Below are 18,574 nucleotides of genomic sequence, written 5' to 3'. Positions count from 1 at the left end.
GACGATCACTAATCAGCCAACAAAATGTGTTCAAGAAACAATCTGGAGAATTGGATGCGGCTGTTGAAGCCAGCCTAGAAATATCTGCTTTAATAGCCAAGAATGGGAAACCTTTCACAGATGGCGATATGATAAAAAAGTGTCTTATCATCGCAAGTGAGATGTGTCCTGAGAAGACAGTGTTTTCAAACAATCAGTCTTAACCACATGACGATACAACAAAGAATCGCACAAATTGCATCAGACATCGCATTAATCACTTGGAGGTCCGGCCCCCAGTCAATAAACTTAATCCTAATTTGGCCCTTCTTCAAAAAAGGTTGTGCATCCCTGTGTAATACTACCTGAAAACAATTTTAAATAACAAATTTATATTTAAACATGAATTGTAAGAATGTTAACTCATGACAAATTTCATTTCACATATGCTTTCTGCTTTAGTAACTTTGTACACAATGTTCTAAATCTAATGTATTTTGTTTACAATTTGTCTGCTTAATATGTCCCCTAAATGATGTAAATACAGTAGTCTGAGATTTTAACATACAGTTTAGCCTTTTGATATGTATATGAACTTTTTGCATGACTTTTGAGTCTTGGTTTTTTTACCCAGCTGTATTAAAGTCACTTTAATAGATTATAGCAGAGGTGCAAAATATTTTCAGGACCAAAAATTTCCTTAAAAATTATTACACACTAGCACACAACACAAAACAATTTATGAATCGTTTAAAAATTGCTACTATATCAGTTGAAAAATTCAGATTAAATCATACAAATGATTACATAGGTCTACTGCATAATGTGCTACTCAACACTAAACATAAATGAATATAAAAACTTTTTAATACGTACTATTCCAGAACAGTGCTATGTACTTAGTACTTTGGTTCCCATTTGAATACAGGTATCCCTCATATAACATGGTTTTGCTTTAGCAGTTTGAAAATTGGGAATATCCCCCTTACAACATGATTTCCAGTTTTGCTCTAACATGGGAATCTGTATTTATTTTTGGCATGCCAGATCTTGAAAACAAAGAATAATTTGAAAAATATAAAGAATTTTAAGCTTATTTTTGATCCTAGAATCTATCCTTAAAATACTGGGACAAAGTTTAGTTACTTTCTGTTTATAAGAAAAATAATAAACAACCTCAAAGTGAAAAGAAAATAATAATGTGATTACAACAAAAATAAATAATTCATTTAAATGAATGGGAAATCTGCTGTCATTTATTTGATGATAATTTTATTATCCAAGGTTCACAATTAGTGAGATCTTTAAAACTTTTTACAACAGCTTTAGGGTCCTGCTTTAACATACATATGCAGAGTTTTGAAACCTATATATATCTCACTAACCTTATGAAGCTTTGCAAAAGTTTTAACATACCGCAAATGTTTTCCGTCCACCTTAGGACCTTCTTCAGAATTCTAATAGAGAAAACCTTTTTCGGTGCATTTCTGTTCTATTTCTGTTTCCAATGTGTTCTAATTTTCTTTCGAGTTTACTGTTCTGTGAAAAACTGTATTCAGAAAAGTACAGAATAAAGAATGCATTAATAATTCCGACCGCAACCGTCTCAACTAGTGTTGCAACGAATAGTATATTCGGCCTCAAGCCGAATACTCGGCCAAAGTATTCAGCTTGATTAACACACGTACAAAAATTGGCGCACAAACCGCATTATGGCCAGGACCCTGCTCTCTATTGGCCCACTGTCACTACACTTCACCAATCACATTAATTCTTGACAGTTCAGACAAGAGCGTCATGGCAGTATGTGATAAGTGATGATATCAAATGTGGATAACAATGAAATGACCTACACATGAAAATAACGAAAGAAAAACAGAGAAGAACCGTGAAAATGTGAAAATAAATACAAAATTGAGTTGATAACATAATCAAACAAGTTGAGGCAGCTTATTGTCCCGAAATTCGCGGCCATCAATGCCAAACAATTGTTGTCATAGACTTTGGAAAGCTAAATGCTTGTAATGAAAGTCACTTAGTGTGCACGGGCGAAAGCCTGGAGTCATTCGGGCTACCAAGATGTCTCGAATCTGTGAAATCATAACTGTGACTTATACCAACGTCCTGTCTCTTTTCTCTGTTATCACCAGGCTATGAGTCACATAATTATAAAATGGGGAATCTACGATGGAAAAGTGACGAATCGAAAGTATCACGAGGGCGTATTATGATATATGCACAGGCATACGTGGACTAGAGTGATAGAGAAAAGAGAAAGGGAAGAGCAAAGACGAGCACTTAAAAAGAAGGATAGGCAGGGTCAGACCCTCAGATGTGCGACGATTCTCGAACGAATATGTGTGTACGTGTGATGATCTTTGTAATTATAAATTGTGAATACAAGTGACTTATATTATGTTATTTTGTGCATGTTATAAGTTATAAATAAATATAAACAAACACTAACCCGATAACATTAAATCTAAATACCAAATTGATTAATTTACTGTGTTTTTGTTATTTCTTACTCCTGTTTTTAGGTATTCGGTATTCGACCGAATAGTGATTAAATATTCGGTATTCAGCCGAATAGCGAAAAATAGGCCGAATATCGAATAGTAACCAAATATTCGTTACATCACTAGTCTCAACACTCAATACGAAACAATTCATAGTAGTTCCAATGCCAGAATGTTTCCTATGGAATTGTTCAATCCAAAACTACCCACTCATAGCATACAAAACATCAACTTTATTCCCATTCTTATTTTTCTCTTTTAAAAACATTTTTCAAGTTGGAGCAAACATCGTCGGCACATTGTATACCCACATTACGAATAACAGCAGCATTAACACTGCAACATTAATATAAAAAACCTTGCCTCCGGCTAAAATGCAGTTTATACATTGCTATTTGGTTCGTGCAACTTCGGGAAGTCTAAAGTAGCACACTTTGTACCGAACGACATAATACAATTTTGTTATCGAATTCGAACGACCGGAACACGTTTCGTACCACGTATTTTCCAATATTTTGTATTAACAGAACTCGCCAAGATTAAGATGCCCATCTTCATCCACGGGGCCGCAAATCCACTCCGCACTAACATAGAATTTGCAAGATTGCCGACTTAATAAGAGTTACTCTACATTACGTCAGTTGCTCTTAAAACTAAACTCGGACCTAATAAACAAATCTCCCCATTCTATAATTCGCACGGCACGAATTTCTCAGAAACAAAGGAACCGTTTCTATTCAGAATACCGAAGTAGAAAAAGAACAGCAAGCAAAATAAACAATTTATACCTTAAAAAAAGTATAAAATCTAAACATTTTTGGAGAAGAAATTTGATTTTACATCTATCAGATTTCAAAGCAAGACATTTAATGACTTCCACAGGACAATGACAGCAGCATTCAATCACTGTCAGGAAGTAATCGACTAAACTTAATGTAATATAATCAAATATACAATCAAAATAAGAGTAAAGGAGAATACTTAACGCCAATATTTCATAAGAGTAAATGTTAGGAAACGTCAGTGAGGCAAGTGAGAACAAAGTGAGACAGTTTTAAAATATGTCGCCCGTAGTAAGGACCTCCGAGAAATCCAAACCCATATTTTTCATCGTAGCAATGTTATTAATTTAACTCTGGCTTGTTTCTTACTTTAATACATCCATTTAAACTAATTATATTTCATATATGTTTGAGACGAGTGAGTGTGTCTAAGCCTAAACGAAGGTGGCCGCAGACGTGTATTTATTATTACATCCCGGTCGAAAGATATTAAACCTCCAATTGTTAGGATTAATTTCGTTTTTGACCATTTCCAGGTGGAAATTACAATTAACGAGGGAAAAAACTTACCGTTTTACGTAAAACGTTCTCGTTACACTAGTCGAGGAGACAATCGTGCAACTTGCCAAATGCGCTGTTTTCTACAGTAAATCGCCCAGAAATCGCCAAAGTATATATATTTTTTTAAATAAAATAAACTAATAAATTTCTCGAATGTTTTTTTAAAGTATTATAAATTTAGATTTTGTAAGTTTAAATTCAATTTTTTATGGAATTTCGTTTAATATAAATATAATTAACAAAGTGTTTTGTCTGCGATAGAAGTTGAAAGCAACAGCACGACCAATAAACATGATTTTTTTTGCAAATATTTACGAGGTTATTCAAACAGAACTCCCTCATTTCAAAAAATTCAGTTTATCGCAAACTAATACTAACAGACGCGGATGCCGAGCGGTCAAGGCGGCAGCCTACCGCTCTGCATCCGCTGCCGGGTGGTGAGGGACGGGGCACGACATATCCGAACGGACCACCCCCCGAAAAATTCCTGGGGATTTTTCTTTTCGACCCGTCCTGATTCGAACCCGGGTCTCCCAGAGCGGTAGGCTGCCACCTTGACCGCTCGGCCATCCGGCCGCCAGAGGAGAGACCTAATTTTTGTACCCGGTGAAAACGGATAAAATCGGCTATATAACTGTAAAGGTTATCTTACGTAAGGGTTTATCACATCGAATAACCAACCAATCTAACCAACCTTTATTCCTCTACTGTACACAATTTAAAGAATTTTTAAAATGTGTTAGATTGGGCACTCGGTGTGTAGGTATAGTACTGTATTTGATTTATATTTACGAAGGTTATAGTAGAAGGGTTAAAAGTACGAAATAATCTAATAATCTTAATCTTTGCTGTTGTTATTTTTTGCACGAGCAACGCCGGGCTCATCTGCTAGTGGTTTTCATATCCTAGTTTAGTAAAATAAAGATGCACAGAAAACATTTTAATTTGTGAAACTTTTCTTTAAAGTACCGCATTGTTTTAGTGGCGATTTAAAACTGTATTAACAGTTTTCACTCTGATATTTTGGCGTTGGACAATTATCAGACTTTTACAGCCGAATTAATCTCGCTTTTAGCACACCCAATATATTTAAAAAGTTGCCACTAATATAAGTTCCTTTATCACTGAAGTTCGATGTTATCGCAGTTTCCTCCCCTTTTCACTTTCTGGTAGCTTATGATAATTCTTAGATACATCGCGATTGACGACGTCATCTCGTCTTTCATGAGGTCATTTTCGATCAGATAACAAAAGAAAATATTTGTTTAGTAGATCAAGATTTTACGAAATTCGAATCGTAAGTAAAATTAGTAACTTAGATTTTGTAATAAGAAATTAAACAAATTAATATACAGCCTAATTACATGATACTGTACTAAGTATACGTTCTTTGATTTGTCTTGACAATTTAACATGCATCTACCTTTAAACGCGAGATAATTTTAATGATTAAATGAATATTATCGGTAATCATTCTTTAAATAAAATATAGATTATTTTTAAGTTTTATTTAAATTCGTCGTAATAATATATATAAAAATATATTGTACTGTATATTAGGTCTATGTACTCGCATTATATGTATTATTATATTATTAATTTAATAATTAATAAATGTTTATAAATATCACGACAGTTTTTTATACATACTGTACAGTAGACTCTCGTAGCATCAACCCCGTTCAGCATTAACTATCGATTTTTTTAAACTTTTTCCGCTTTTTGGGCACTAACAGGGTCTTGTTTCATACTCAAAATAGGTTCGGCCAGATCCACAGATAGATTTAATGGAAGCATTGACACAACCCTGCTTAAGAGACGGCGTTTTTTATTATTTTCAACTTTTTGGTACTAAAAGAGCTTTTTTAGCAAACCTATTACAGGTGCAGTCATGTCCACAATGGGCGGTGAGGTGATGAGGGACGGAGCCTGACACATAAGGAGAGACCATCCCTGAAAGTTTTTCGATCTGTCGGATTAGGTCCTGGATCCCCTGAGCGGTAGGCTTAACCACTCGGGTCATTAAAATCCTCAAGAATTCCTGGATATTTTGAGCCTCGTTTCTCGTCATCCGAACCCACGATCAGAGTTTCTTTCGGGAATACCGGAAAGTAATTTTGATCGAAAATTGAAAAAAATATTATATATATTGACCGACCAATTTCATTTGTCACCCCTCAGGTAAAAAAAATACCTTCCCAAAGAATGTTTATAACAGAAACACTGTCTAGATCAGTGTTTCTCAACGGGGGCGATATCGTTTCCATGTGGGCGTTTTTCCATGTTCGGGGGGCGATTAGTAACAATTTATATTTTGAGGGGCGAAAAACAATTTTCTGGGCGATATAGTAAAANAATCTTATCGCTAGGAGCACGGAAGAAATGTCTCTTCTCGTTCGATGACTTATATCCTGCCTTGCATCCTGGCACAAAGCACGTTGGCATTTTTATGGAGCTAAAAAAACAATTATTATAGGTCAGTATTATAGGTATGACTTCAGTATATACCTAGCAAGAACAACGATCTCCTGCTAACAGTGGCGCCGACTAGCGGCAAATATTGTCTCTAGCTAAGTTTGAACTATTAGTCGAAAGACCAGTTAATCTACCGACTCTGGCCTTGTCCCTCGGCATCGGAATTTTGTAGTGAAGGAGGCGATACTACGTAACGGTTTTATTGAAGGGGGCGACGATTCGTTAGAGGTTGAGAAACACTAGTCTAGATGGTTATGAAAAAAGACCCACTTAATGTCAACAGGAGGAAAAGAGGTTTGTTTTTCCATACTCATCGTAGGTTACCACAATTTCTACAGATGTTCTGTAGAGAGAGATCTTTAGAGGAATACATGATTGTAGATCTCTAATTATGCATGCAGTTAATTTACTAAAAGCTAAGTCCATATTTAGAAAAACAAAATTTATAAATTACATAGTAATAGATGTTTCAGTTTATGTGGCACTTTCCACAAAAATGACTTGCAAAACCGAGTTCCAGATATTGTGAGTCATTTTTCCGGTTTCTTTTAATAACAAATCATTGACGTATCTATAATTGCAAAACACAATCATTATATCTGGAAATTTCAAACGAATAAAAATTTATTTGCTTAAAGACTAAACAAAACTATTCGAATAAGGTGATAATAGAAAGTAAAGATTAGCAGTAAGGTTTCTATTCTAGAAGATTCGGTTCGAGTTTGAGTCTTAAGCTGAATGGTAAGGTATATGGTTCGATTGATTTTATTGACATACAGAGAATTGGAGTGATGGGATATGTTAACGCGACACGTGGGCGATCTGTCAATGGAAGATGCATCCTGGGAGAACTTTTACTAGAAGTTGGCCCTTATTCAGGTGTATTTTTTTAACGCTTTCCCCCCTGTGGGCACTAAAGGGGCCTTTTTATGCAGGCGCATTATGCGTTCGGCCAGGCCCACAATGGGGCGGCCGAGTGGTGAGGTAAGGGGGTCAACATATGCGGTCGGACCACACCGAGGAATTCCTGGGGTTTTTTGACCCGTCCGGATTTGATCCCGGATCCTCATAGCAGTAGGCTTTAACCACTTTAACCGCTCGGCCATAGGTGAGCAGCTGTGATTTGATATATTAAACATTTATTTTTTATTTATTCTGTAGACTAGGGATGGCCAAAACGTGGCGCATGCACCAAACTTGGCGCATTGGACGATTACAAGTGGCGCTTCAGTTAGATCTGAGCAAAATTGTCAGATTTGGCTTTTTTGCGATTAAAAATATTATATAGAAAAATAAATTTTTTATAGTCTGTCTTGGCCAGTTCATTTGTTGCACAATTCGTTACAGTCTATTTTGCAGATAAAATGAGTGTTCTCCACATAGTAAATTACAGTGTATGCATGATTGTGAGTCTTGCGATCTTTATTTCCGATCAGTTTACAGGCGTGTAAATGGTTGAAAACATTTATTGTGATTAAAGTTATTCCAAGCTGATCTCCTTCTCAGTGCCAATAATTGTGGTGCAGAGTAATCTACACGAAACAAGACTCTGGCAGCTATAGCACCATCATCAAGCAATCACCCTCTCGTACAGGAGATCATTGCTGACTATTGTAAATTGGTGCTTCAATAAACTGTCATAAATTAATTGAACTGCGTGATTAAGTTATTCCCTTTTCTCCCCTAAGCGAAGCAGATTTATTCTTATCTCTATTTATCAACCCCTAACATTGAACGTAAGACTGTATAAAAAGTGTTCGATTTATATGGCGCATCTGAACTCGTCTGTCGGAAAATTGGCGCATTGTATGCAAAAGGTTGGCCACCCCTGCTGTAGACTGTACTTGATTCACTGTTCCGCCGAAGTAACAAAATTTATATTATATAATGTTTTTTATACTAGCTAAAAGTGTATTTTATTTACTTCCACTCTCATATCACATTTAATCTTCATATTTTTATAAAATTGAAAATTATGGAATGTTGTCTCGCATGTCAAAACAGTCTTCTGCTACATATAACTTTAAAGAAAAAATATAAAAGTTACGGTATGTTTTTCATAGCAATAGTAGTTAATTTTCTTTGTAATATGATTTCATGTAGCACCTAGCGATACGTTAAGGTCAAAAGATACAAAAACGAAAAAAATTTAAGTTATTCGCTTGACCGAGTGTTGCACTTCAATTGATTTTTATGTTCCTTTACTTTTTCCATTATATAAATTGATATTCAAGAAAGTTTTTAGTTTAGTTTCACTCAGTTTTCAGAACAGATTGGGCATTCAAATGAATCCCAGATTCACCATATTTAGTCCTTTTTTTTTTTTACTGTTTCGTTCCTTGAGTTTACGTGCTGTAATATTTTATGTATTAAAAAATCTTCGCCTTTGCATTGTTTTTAAAAATCATAAATACTTCCAATTAAAAGTTAGGAGTCTTTAAAAATCTTTAATTTTAAAGGACTAAATATGGCGGCACTATACTACTACTATATTGCGAAACCTGCCGGCGATTATCCGAACGAAAACACGACACTAGCGTAATATTTTCGTTGGTTTTATTTGTAAACGGCGCCGTTTTTAAAGACTCGATGTAATTATACTACGCAGTAAATTTATGACTACGCAATATTTGTGGATTTTTTAAAAAATGACATTACGACAAATAATCTTTTGTGAATAAAAAGATGGCAGACGACTTCGAACGAGAAAGAATCGAGGTGATCGGAATGTTTTCATTCCACATTCATATCTAAGGCGAAATATTTATACATTAATATTGAATATTTTAGTAATTTATTAATATGTAAATTAATTTTCTCTGTCGTAATATTTTTCGTTTGTATGATTTCCAAGTCTACTGACGTAAGGTCAGGGACGACAATGGATGTGCTTTCCCTGTGTCAACGATTTCTCTTATTGTGTTTTCGTGCCTTCTCGTCCTTCAGTTTTGTTATCTTCTTTATTTTTTAGGTACTATGGCCAAATTATGCCGTTTTTTCGAGTGTCAAAACAAACAAACAAAACATCTAAACCAGGGGTCTCAAATTCAAACGTGGCAAAGGGCCAGTCAAATACATGTATATTGGACGTGGGCCGTATTCGATATTTGGTAAACCGAAACGTACCGTAATTTTTAAAAAAAAAAAGCTCTTTTGTTGCCTGGCCTTTACGACTTACGTAAACGGTTAATGTTCAAAGTTTTTGTGTTTTAATCCCTGCCAGATGTTCGAAACGTCGATTTTAAGAAAGGAAATTGTCGAGGCTGCGGGCTGGATACGAAGCCTCGATGAACGTATCCGGCCGGCGGGCTGCCGGTTTGGGACCCCCGATCTAAACAAACAAATGACGCGTCAATGCCCTGTTTTCTAGAATGGACTGATGACGGGTGTAGCCCAAAATGCATTTCTATTAAAACAATAAAAATTACTCTCTGTTTAAAAAAATAGTTTTTCTTGTATGATAGATCTGTGAAGAAGATAATATCTGATTATTGCGGAACTACTTGTAAAGGTGTAGCTAGGGGTGACGGGGGAGGTGATCTGCCCCGGGTGGCATTTTTAGCATTCAAAAAATTTTAACACTTTTTTAATAACATGAAGAGTAAAATTATCAACTATTCTGAGAGTTAACAATTACAAAAATTATGACTCATTGAAAAATATTGTCTAAATAGGTTTGATATGTATTATATATTTTCCAAAGGAAGGTGTCAATTGACAGATCACCCTAGGTGGCTCAAACTGTAGCTACACCACTGACTATCTAAACATATGATTATTGTTTAGCATCATGGCTGTCAAAGAAGGCTGTTGATAAACAATAATGCTATTCGTTGACAGTAAACAAAACATTCTTTGAGAAACAATATAAAAGTGATGATATAAAATACAGCCAAATAATCGGTATGGGACAGTTCAAATATTACCAGTATTATCAGCAAAATTTTGCTCTTTTTTGATTCCCTTTTCGTAATCGTCGGTCGTCGGAAATCGAGATATTCCCTCCTGGTAATTACGTCGTCGGGTGAGAAATTAACCATTTGGAAATACACAAATTATTTTCATAAAATTTTGTGATGATTGGGGAGAAAAATAAATGATGGGTGCAATCTAATATCAACAAAGAATTGCCTTCCTCCCCATCATTAGCAATAGTGAGACACAAGTGAATTCCTCTCCCTATAAACTGCTAATAAAATTTTGTCCACTTATAATTGTCATCCTTGCAGTGCTGTATTTTCTCCTGGTGATGAAAATTTCAAATAATTTTTTTCCCTGTAAATCCCCCATGATCTGCATTACATGTGTATCATGTGATTCAGTTCAGTAGAGCCAACTCTAGGCATGTCTGAGTACCATCAGTTTTATTCTAACCACCCAATATTAGCTTAAGTGGGCATAAAATTGTTTTCTTTCATATCTTTTGTGCAACACAGTTCTTGCTTAAATTATTAGCAATAAACCACTTAACAGTCTTTATTTAGAAGTCAGTTTATTCATGGAAGAAAGGCTATCAAAAATATGTAATGAATGAACTAAAAATATTTATTTTCCAAATGAATTTTTTTACACATTGAATGTTCATACAAATATTTGTTATATTCTAAAATAACTAATGTTGCAGCCTGATTATGTAAGTGCAGGAAAAGAAATTTTTCAAAAATTATCTTTTATTAATAAGGATTTACTCAAAAGTTTCTACTATCAATTTTTGATTTTTTGCTAAAAGCAAAACAGATATACTTTGAAATAACTCAAAAACTTCCTGTAAATATTTCAATTGATGTATTGTTGTATGAATGGTTGTTGCTCCTCAATGAAAAAGAAGTCATCTTTCAAATGTATAGTACTTGCAGTAAGAATTGACCATTATTTGGCTTAATTTATGAACCTAATAACATATTGGTAACTTGAAATACAAAAATATTTCAAAAATTTTGAGAGTTGCTCTAACATTGTTACATGGTAATGGTGGTAATGGGGATTTCCAATTTCTACTAAAACATTGGAGTTTGTGTAGAAATTGGACTTTAATAGGTGATTGTGTATTATTTCAGTAGATGATTCAATAGAAATTTTGTATTAATGGACTTCAATAGGTGAACATATGTGTCTTACACCTTGTGAGATCCCCTGGCTGTGATGGAAGGAAGGACCAGTACGGTTGAAAGGCTCTTTGGAAAAAAGGGGTCGAGGGTAGTAGAGTTTCAAGAAGGGAGTGAATTGTAGAGTGAGGAAGAAAGGGGAGCCTACTATGAAGTTGCCAAGTGAGAAAAAAAAGGATCATAGAAGAATATTGAATGAAGGTGCAAGAGACTAAATTAATAGTGGTAGGAAGATGATCAAATCAGTTTCAAGTCTGCAAGATAGAAAGGTAGTGAAGACTCAATTTTGACTTTTAGGGTTTGCCATATTAATCTCTGGAATAAAGGAGGGCTTTTCATACTATTGTTGGGCCTTTCATATATTACACATGAAATTTTTCATGTAAATGTGCATTTGTGTTTATTTGATGTGTTTGTACCTCCTTTGGGATAATCAACTAATTAAATTTTTGTGCTGTTGCACTCAAGAACAGTAGATTAACACCCACAGGTGACCAGATTATACTGTTTACGTGTTCCATTTTGGCCCATTGTCAACATTAAAGATTTTTCTTTTTGCATTCCATTTTGTTCTATTCCCATTCTCACACATACATTAAATTCATTAATGACATGCAAGTGCTTTAAACATTTGGAGCCAGAGTTAGTTATTGTAACTAAAGAACTATTTTCAATAACTTAAGCTGCTCGTGCTAAATATAAGGAGTATTTAGATGATAAGATGAAGCAGAATTAAGAAGAAAGACAAATTAAAAGTGACAAAATGTTGTTAGAAAAAGATGAAGAAAAACTAAAGAATTTTAAAAAATCAGATGTATGTAGCCTGCCATTACTAAAGCAAGAAATCAATACTCTAACGTAAGTTGGGGCAACTTAAAGAAATTTGAGCAAGTGTATTGCAAAACACCAAAAGGACATGCAGTACTGATTAAGAATGACAGCCAACTTGGCTTCAGATGAGAATTACAAACTAAAATGGGATAAAGTAAAACTTCTAAAAGTAAAATTTTGTTACAAAATCAACAAATTTTATTCTTAGCAGATATTATTGTATATAAAAACATTCAAAACATGCAATATTTTCATGTTTAAAATTTCAAATGTATGTAATCATGTTATTACTTCTGCAGAGACGTTCTGTCACATTTACGTTATGAAGATTTGCACCAGCCAAACTAACCATTCAAATTTTGAACACATCATTTCTAAAACATCTCCAACTGAAGCTCAGTTGGAGATGTTTTAGAATTTGTATATGAGTGAAAGTGGTTATGGTTAAATATTTTAGTTTTTTAAGTTAAATCCTTAGTATCCTGGACTATGTGAATTCTCTTTTTATTTCCTTTTCATTCTTCACAAGTATGAGAAAATTAATTTAGTACTTATGATCATATAAACTAAATTCTGTAATTTACATTATTTATTGATTATAGTAAATTATCTTTGTAATTATTATTATATTTTTGTCCTATTAAAATTTCACTAAGAATAGATACTTCTGGAAGATGACAAAAAATGTTTTAAATATATTCACAGAATTGGAAGAAATAATAAATATCTTCATGTTTTATCTTTGTTTGTTTATTAATTTAAAAAATTTACCATAATTTTTTATAATGAAGCCATGCCTTTTTACTATAAATCTGAAAATTAACATTATTTTACTTTACAGAAAATGGACAAAGAAACAAATTTTTCTATCAATAAAAAGTCTACTGATGAAAAAATAGATATTGGTGAAGAAGATGAGAAATCAAATGTAAAATATGTGCTTCCTGTTATACGATTTTCAACAATTTTCAAAATTATTATAGTTATAGATTGGATCGTTTGCATTTGTCTTTGGCTTGTTGGTAAGATTTTTGTTAATAATAATGAAATTTTCAGTTTTTTAATGAATTGAATGAAGAAAATAATTTGTTTAAAAATATACTCTAAATTTATTATATTTTATTTAGTAAATAAAACTAATTATATATTTATAAACAAACTATATGGAAACCCGATACATTATAATAATAAAGCCAACCACTGTTGTATGCCATAATGTAACTGTCATATAGCTTGATGGCATATGGCAGTGGTTGACTTTATTAATTATATATTTGCATAATTAATTAGATGCAGCAATTTAAATTACACAAAGTTGTCATTTTATAATCATCTTATTTTACATCATTTTACTGTTTAAAAAAATATAGAGGAAATTAAATCATCATCAATTTTATCACATCCAATCATCGGGAACAAAACAGTCTTCCTTCTCACTGACACCTTTTATTATACTATTTGCTACACTCTGCAAAATTATGGAAAGCAATTAAAACATTCACTGATGATAAGCTAATAATTAATTAAAAAAATAAGTAATTCAATTAAAATAGCAGTCAATATTTTTACAATTTAAAAATAAGTCATTTTAATTTTTTTCAAATTTTAAAGATGAGTAAAATAAAATAATAATCATAAATCATGATGATAAATCTTTCTGAATATACATTTAGGTGAAAAATTTATATCCATATGCACCTACATTGTGCTATCTGTTGTAATGTGCTTGTTAGGAAGTTTTTTGATTCTATTTTATGGTGGAATCACACATTTGGTATTTGCCAAATGGTGAGCAAACATTTGGCCAATACTGAGTAGTGTAGATGATTTACTCGTGACTTCACTTGACAAATATTCAATATTTGCCATTTCCCACTCCTTATTAGTATAAATATAGTGTGCCAAATTGAAAGGAACAAATCTCAGACAAACATTCGTAATTTCCACAACAAATCAATGCTTGACAAATAATCATATGTGCTTGCCACATGGTAAACGCTTCAGCAAATACTTTGGTGAAAGGCAATTATTTGATAATTGGCAAATACAGAAAGCATGAAACTGCTTTTTTATACAGAACAAATGCAATAAAAATTATCTGAAATAACTTTTTAAATTGAGATAATGAAGAGGTTTTTTTTAAATAAGTATACAAGCATTATATATAATACACATCTCAAAGCCCGATGAGTTAATATAATAATCCAATGATCGCCTAAATATTTGGGCTATAATATGGCAATAATCAAATAATTAATACAAATAAATTTGGTACTAGAGGTAAACGTTAGACACCCTCTCTTATCTAAATTAATAATTATAATTTTAATAATTTAATAAATAATTTAGAACGTTCTAGAAGAAAATAACTGACCCAGAGCAGGGCAAATTATTTATTAAATTATTAAAATTATTAATTTAGATAAGAGATGGTGCCTGATGCTTACCTCTAGTACCAAATTTATTTGTATTAATTATTTGATTATAGCCATATTATAGCCCAAATATTTTGGCAATCGTTGGATTATTATATACAAGCCTTAAATGTATAAGTTTTTATTTTTATGTAACTCTACATTATTAAACTAAAGAGTATTGAAGACATGAAGCACAGCATTATTGAAGTAAGCAACTATATCATCTGTTATTTAGTTGACTATAGTGAAAACAATAGCAGAACTGAATTTACATATAAGCTGTAAGCTAAGCTATAGCTTACTGCCTCTTTCTGTTCTTAAAAGACAATCTATATATGGAGGAAAGAATAAGTGGCCGTTACCCTAGGGCAGGAACCCTCCCTAGGGTTCCCTCGAACGTTGATGGGTTCCACAAGTGATCACTATTTGCTCAGCCAAAATACATGTAAAATGGAAATCATCTATACAAGGAATTTTTCATGTAGGAACACTGTCTTATTAAAATATTAGATTAATATAATATTTAAGTAAAAATTACAATATTAATATAAATTGGATATAAAGTGGCAGTTGATTTTAAAAAATAAATTTAAATAAATATTTTATGAATAAAATAAATCTTGAAATTCAGTAAAAGTCATGCGCTTCAAATACACCAATCAAGACGCATGATGTCACATATTAGTTCTGTTAATCTCATTCTGTCTGTTAAATACAATCACGTACATGCGTACAAGTGAGTATTTATTTTGTTTTTATATCATAATTGATAACTCTAATTAAATTGTAAATAAATAATAAGACTACTGTAGCAATAATGGATATGTGGTTGAAAACTGGTAATTAATGTGCTTTCTCACCACACCGGGTTGTATATACTCCAAACCAACAACTACCTACAATTAACCATTAACCGGTGTGAAGTTCTTTAAAATCGGCAAACGTTTTCGATTCCCCTCCTGGGATCTTCTTCAGGCTTACTTCTTTATAGCTTTCGTTATAACCGGATTTTTTAATTCAAATGTTTTTGAAAAATACATAACGTGCCATTTTTCGAAAAAATTTCAGAAAACGGAAGGAATCCACGTGTTATTTCAAATGTAATTTTCTACCAATGGGGAATCGTTGTGTGCAGTACGTCATAAAATTTATCTTATAAAATATATTATGATTTATCGTCAATTAAAAATTGCCATGCTGCAGAGAGATTTATTTCTTCTTTGAAATTAATGCATGCGGATTTACGATCGGCTTTAAAGATTTCCACTGCCTCCAAAGTTCTTAGTTGTTCCGTGTGTTGGGTGGTGCGAATAACATGCGCTTCATCGAAGAAAGGTGTGATGTCCGAGTTTGTCGCATACGTAGATAGGGCCGTCGTACACTTATTATGTTCGATGTCTGATTTATGTTCTTTTAATCTTGTGGCCAATGAACGCTTGGTGGATCCGATATACACTAAAGGTCTATCCCATCTGTTATCTTTTAATGGAATACTGTATATCCCTGGCAGCCTATTTGGGTCTGAATTGTCCTTCCCGTTCCTTAATAAACTGTAAATGGTTGGGTTTCTTTTGTATGCAATATTAATTCCTTTTATTTTTGCAATTTTTCCGTACATTGCCTTTAGATGCGGGTTATACGTTATTGGTACCCTCTGTACGTTATCCTCATTTCCATTATTTAGTACCTCTACCTTTTCCTCTGCACCATTCTGCAAACGCCGGTGCTGCTTACATAAACCTTCTATCATATTGTTGTAACCGTGCTCTTTAGCTATCTTCCTAATGTAATTTAATTCTCTTTGGAGGGCTTGGGAGGTGGAAGAATGCGTAAATGCTCTTTCTACTAATGCTCTAAACGCCGCTATCTTGTAAGAGAATGGGTCACAAGATTCGTAAGGTATATACGTTGATATCGCTGTAGGTTTTCTGTATACATAAGTTTGTATCTCCCTTTCTTTCATATCTATGCCAATATCCAAGAAGTGTACTTTATCCTTACTCTGTTGTTCCAGTTCCACTACGAGGCCGTATGGGTTGTTGTTCATAGATTTTATAAAATGATCTATATCTGGCTCATCTTTCCAAAGGATAATTATATCGTCGATATATCTTCTGTACAGGCTGATATTTGGGAGAAAGGAGGGAAGGACTTTACTTTCTAATATCCTGATAACCATTTCGCATAAATCTCCAGATAATGGACTTCCCATTGGCACTCCTCTTCCTTGCTCGTATATGATGTTCTTAAATTGGAATACTGAATTGTAACAAGCCAGATGCGCTAACTCGAGTATGTCGTTGTGCAATGTGGTGTCCTCTATGCTAGAGAGAAGGAAGTCCCTGAGCGCACAAAAACATGGTTCAATTTTTATTGAAGGATATAAGGATCTAAAATCCAATACTGTCACGCAATCTGGAGTGTCTATTGCGTTCCAGATTGCGTGACAGTATTGGATTTTAGATCCTTATATCCTTCAATAAAAATTGAACCATGTTTTTGTGCGCTCAGGGACTTCCTTCTCTCTAGCATAGAGGACAATGTGGTGACATTGCACCACGATATACTCGAGTTAGTGCATCTGGCTTGTGACAATTCAGTATTCCAATTTAACAACACCATATACGAGCAAGGAAGAGGAATGCCAATGGGAAGTCCATTATCTGGAGATTTATGCAAAATGGTAATCAGGATATTAGAAAGCAAAGTCCTTCCCTCCTTTCTCCCAAATATCAGCCTGTACAGAAGATATATCGACGATATAATTATCCTTTGGAAAGCTGAGCCAGATATAGATCATTTTATGGAATCAATGAACAACAATCCATACGGCCTCGTAGTGGAACTGGAACAACACAGTAAGGATAAAGTACACTTCTTGGATATAGTCAAAGATATGAAAGAAAGGGCAGTACAAACTTATGTATATAGAAAACCTACAGCGATATCAACATATATACCTTATGTGAGGCCCTGGAAATAGCCCCTCTCCTAAAAAAAGGAAAGATATGTAAAAATTTGTTATGTTAAATCGTCAGGAAAGCAAATTATAAGTGTTGAATCGGAGACACCCGACTTTGACATCGACACTCATCAAAAGTAGACGGAAAAACCAAATTTTAGATGTAAAAAGAAGAAAATTTAAAATATTAAAAGTTAAGATGCAGTTTAGAAAGCAAAACGAAACTAGATAAAAAAAATGTCTAGATGAGCGAAGGTGTCATAGTCAACAATTAAACGATCAGATTCGAAAAGATGGTGTCGGATAAACCATCTCCAACCGACCTTTTCCACGAACTTAATGAAGCTCCATTTACTCCTGGAGACAGGTGGATGACCAATTGGAAAACGGTGATGTAAGATCTATCCAATTGACAAGGAGCCGATCGCAAAAATCCTATAAAAACGCAAAATTCAAGGACATCGGGACTTCCACTAAGACTTCCTCTAAGACTTTTCCACCTAGACTACCTGTTGTGTTCATTTGTCGTCAGCTGTTGTGCTTCCTTTCATCTTTTGTGAGCTGTCACTGCAGATCTCGAACTTCTCACTCGACGCAGTCACGGGGCCCCTCCAGCGTAGGACCAGAGCGACACCGAAAACAACTTACGAAGACAACCCGAAGTTCTGAACTTAAGGACCTTTGCCAACACAAAAATTATGTAAGCATTATCGTCCGGAATAAACGGTTTACCTTTGTAAACACTTGTCTTTGCTGCCTTTAAAAACCGCCACCCACATACGCTAAGACCTTAGACCATCCCGACGATAAGGGAATAAAAATCTCTCCCCAATCGGCGTTCTTACACTTATGAATCTTGTGACCCATTTTCTTACAAGATAGCGGCGTTTAGAGCATTAGTAGAAAGAGCGTATACGCATTCTTCCACCTCCCAAGCCGTCCA

At 33.9% G+C, this 18,574-nt stretch overlaps 3 protein-coding genes across 6 annotated transcripts in view; 2 read left to right on the top strand and 1 right to left on the bottom strand.

Moving 5' to 3' along the window:
* Positions 1-214, top strand: part of LOC111640827 (general transcription factor II-I repeat domain-containing protein 2-like) — a 3,748-nt gene extending 3,534 nt beyond the window's left edge. Inside the window, exon 2 of the mRNA XM_023386892.1 lies at positions 25-214. Within this exon, the coding sequence (XP_023242660.1) occupies positions 25-203 (179 nt within the window). The 3' untranslated portion in view covers positions 204-214. The remainder of the gene's footprint in view (positions 1-24) is intronic.
* LOC111640824 (transcription elongation factor SPT6-like) overlaps positions 1-3,969 on the bottom strand; it is a 143,850-nt gene extending 139,881 nt beyond the window's left edge. The window contains exon 1 of the mRNA XM_023386887.1: positions 3,851-3,969. The gene's annotated coding sequence lies outside the window, so the exon portion shown is untranslated. The remainder of the gene's footprint in view (positions 1-3,850) is intronic.
* A 1,087-nt stretch (positions 3,970-5,056) lies between these two features.
* The window catches only part of LOC111640825 (ABC transporter B family member 1-like), a 39,575-nt gene continuing 26,057 nt past the window's right edge, over positions 5,057-18,574 (top strand). For 3 of the 4 annotated variants that reach the window (XM_023386890.1, XM_023386888.1, XM_023386891.1), the window contains exons 1-2: positions 8,804-9,034; positions 13,094-13,274. In XM_023386890.1, the coding sequence (XP_023242658.1) occupies positions 9,002-9,034; positions 13,094-13,274 (214 nt within the window). In that variant the 5' untranslated portion in view covers positions 8,804-9,001. Of the gene's footprint in view, positions 5,139-8,803; positions 9,035-13,093; positions 13,275-18,574 lie in introns of those variants that run through there. The other variant, XM_023386889.1, reaches the window with a different exon arrangement.

This window comes from Centruroides sculpturatus, unplaced genomic scaffold (genome assembly GCF_000671375.1).
Source record: "Centruroides sculpturatus isolate CEXI.00-Female unplaced genomic scaffold, Cexi_2.0 scaffold1123, whole genome shotgun sequence".
In the NCBI taxonomy this organism is placed as follows: Eukaryota; Metazoa; Arthropoda; class Arachnida; order Scorpiones; family Buthidae; genus Centruroides; species Centruroides sculpturatus.
This window is presented reverse-complemented; position numbering and strand designations above follow the sequence as displayed.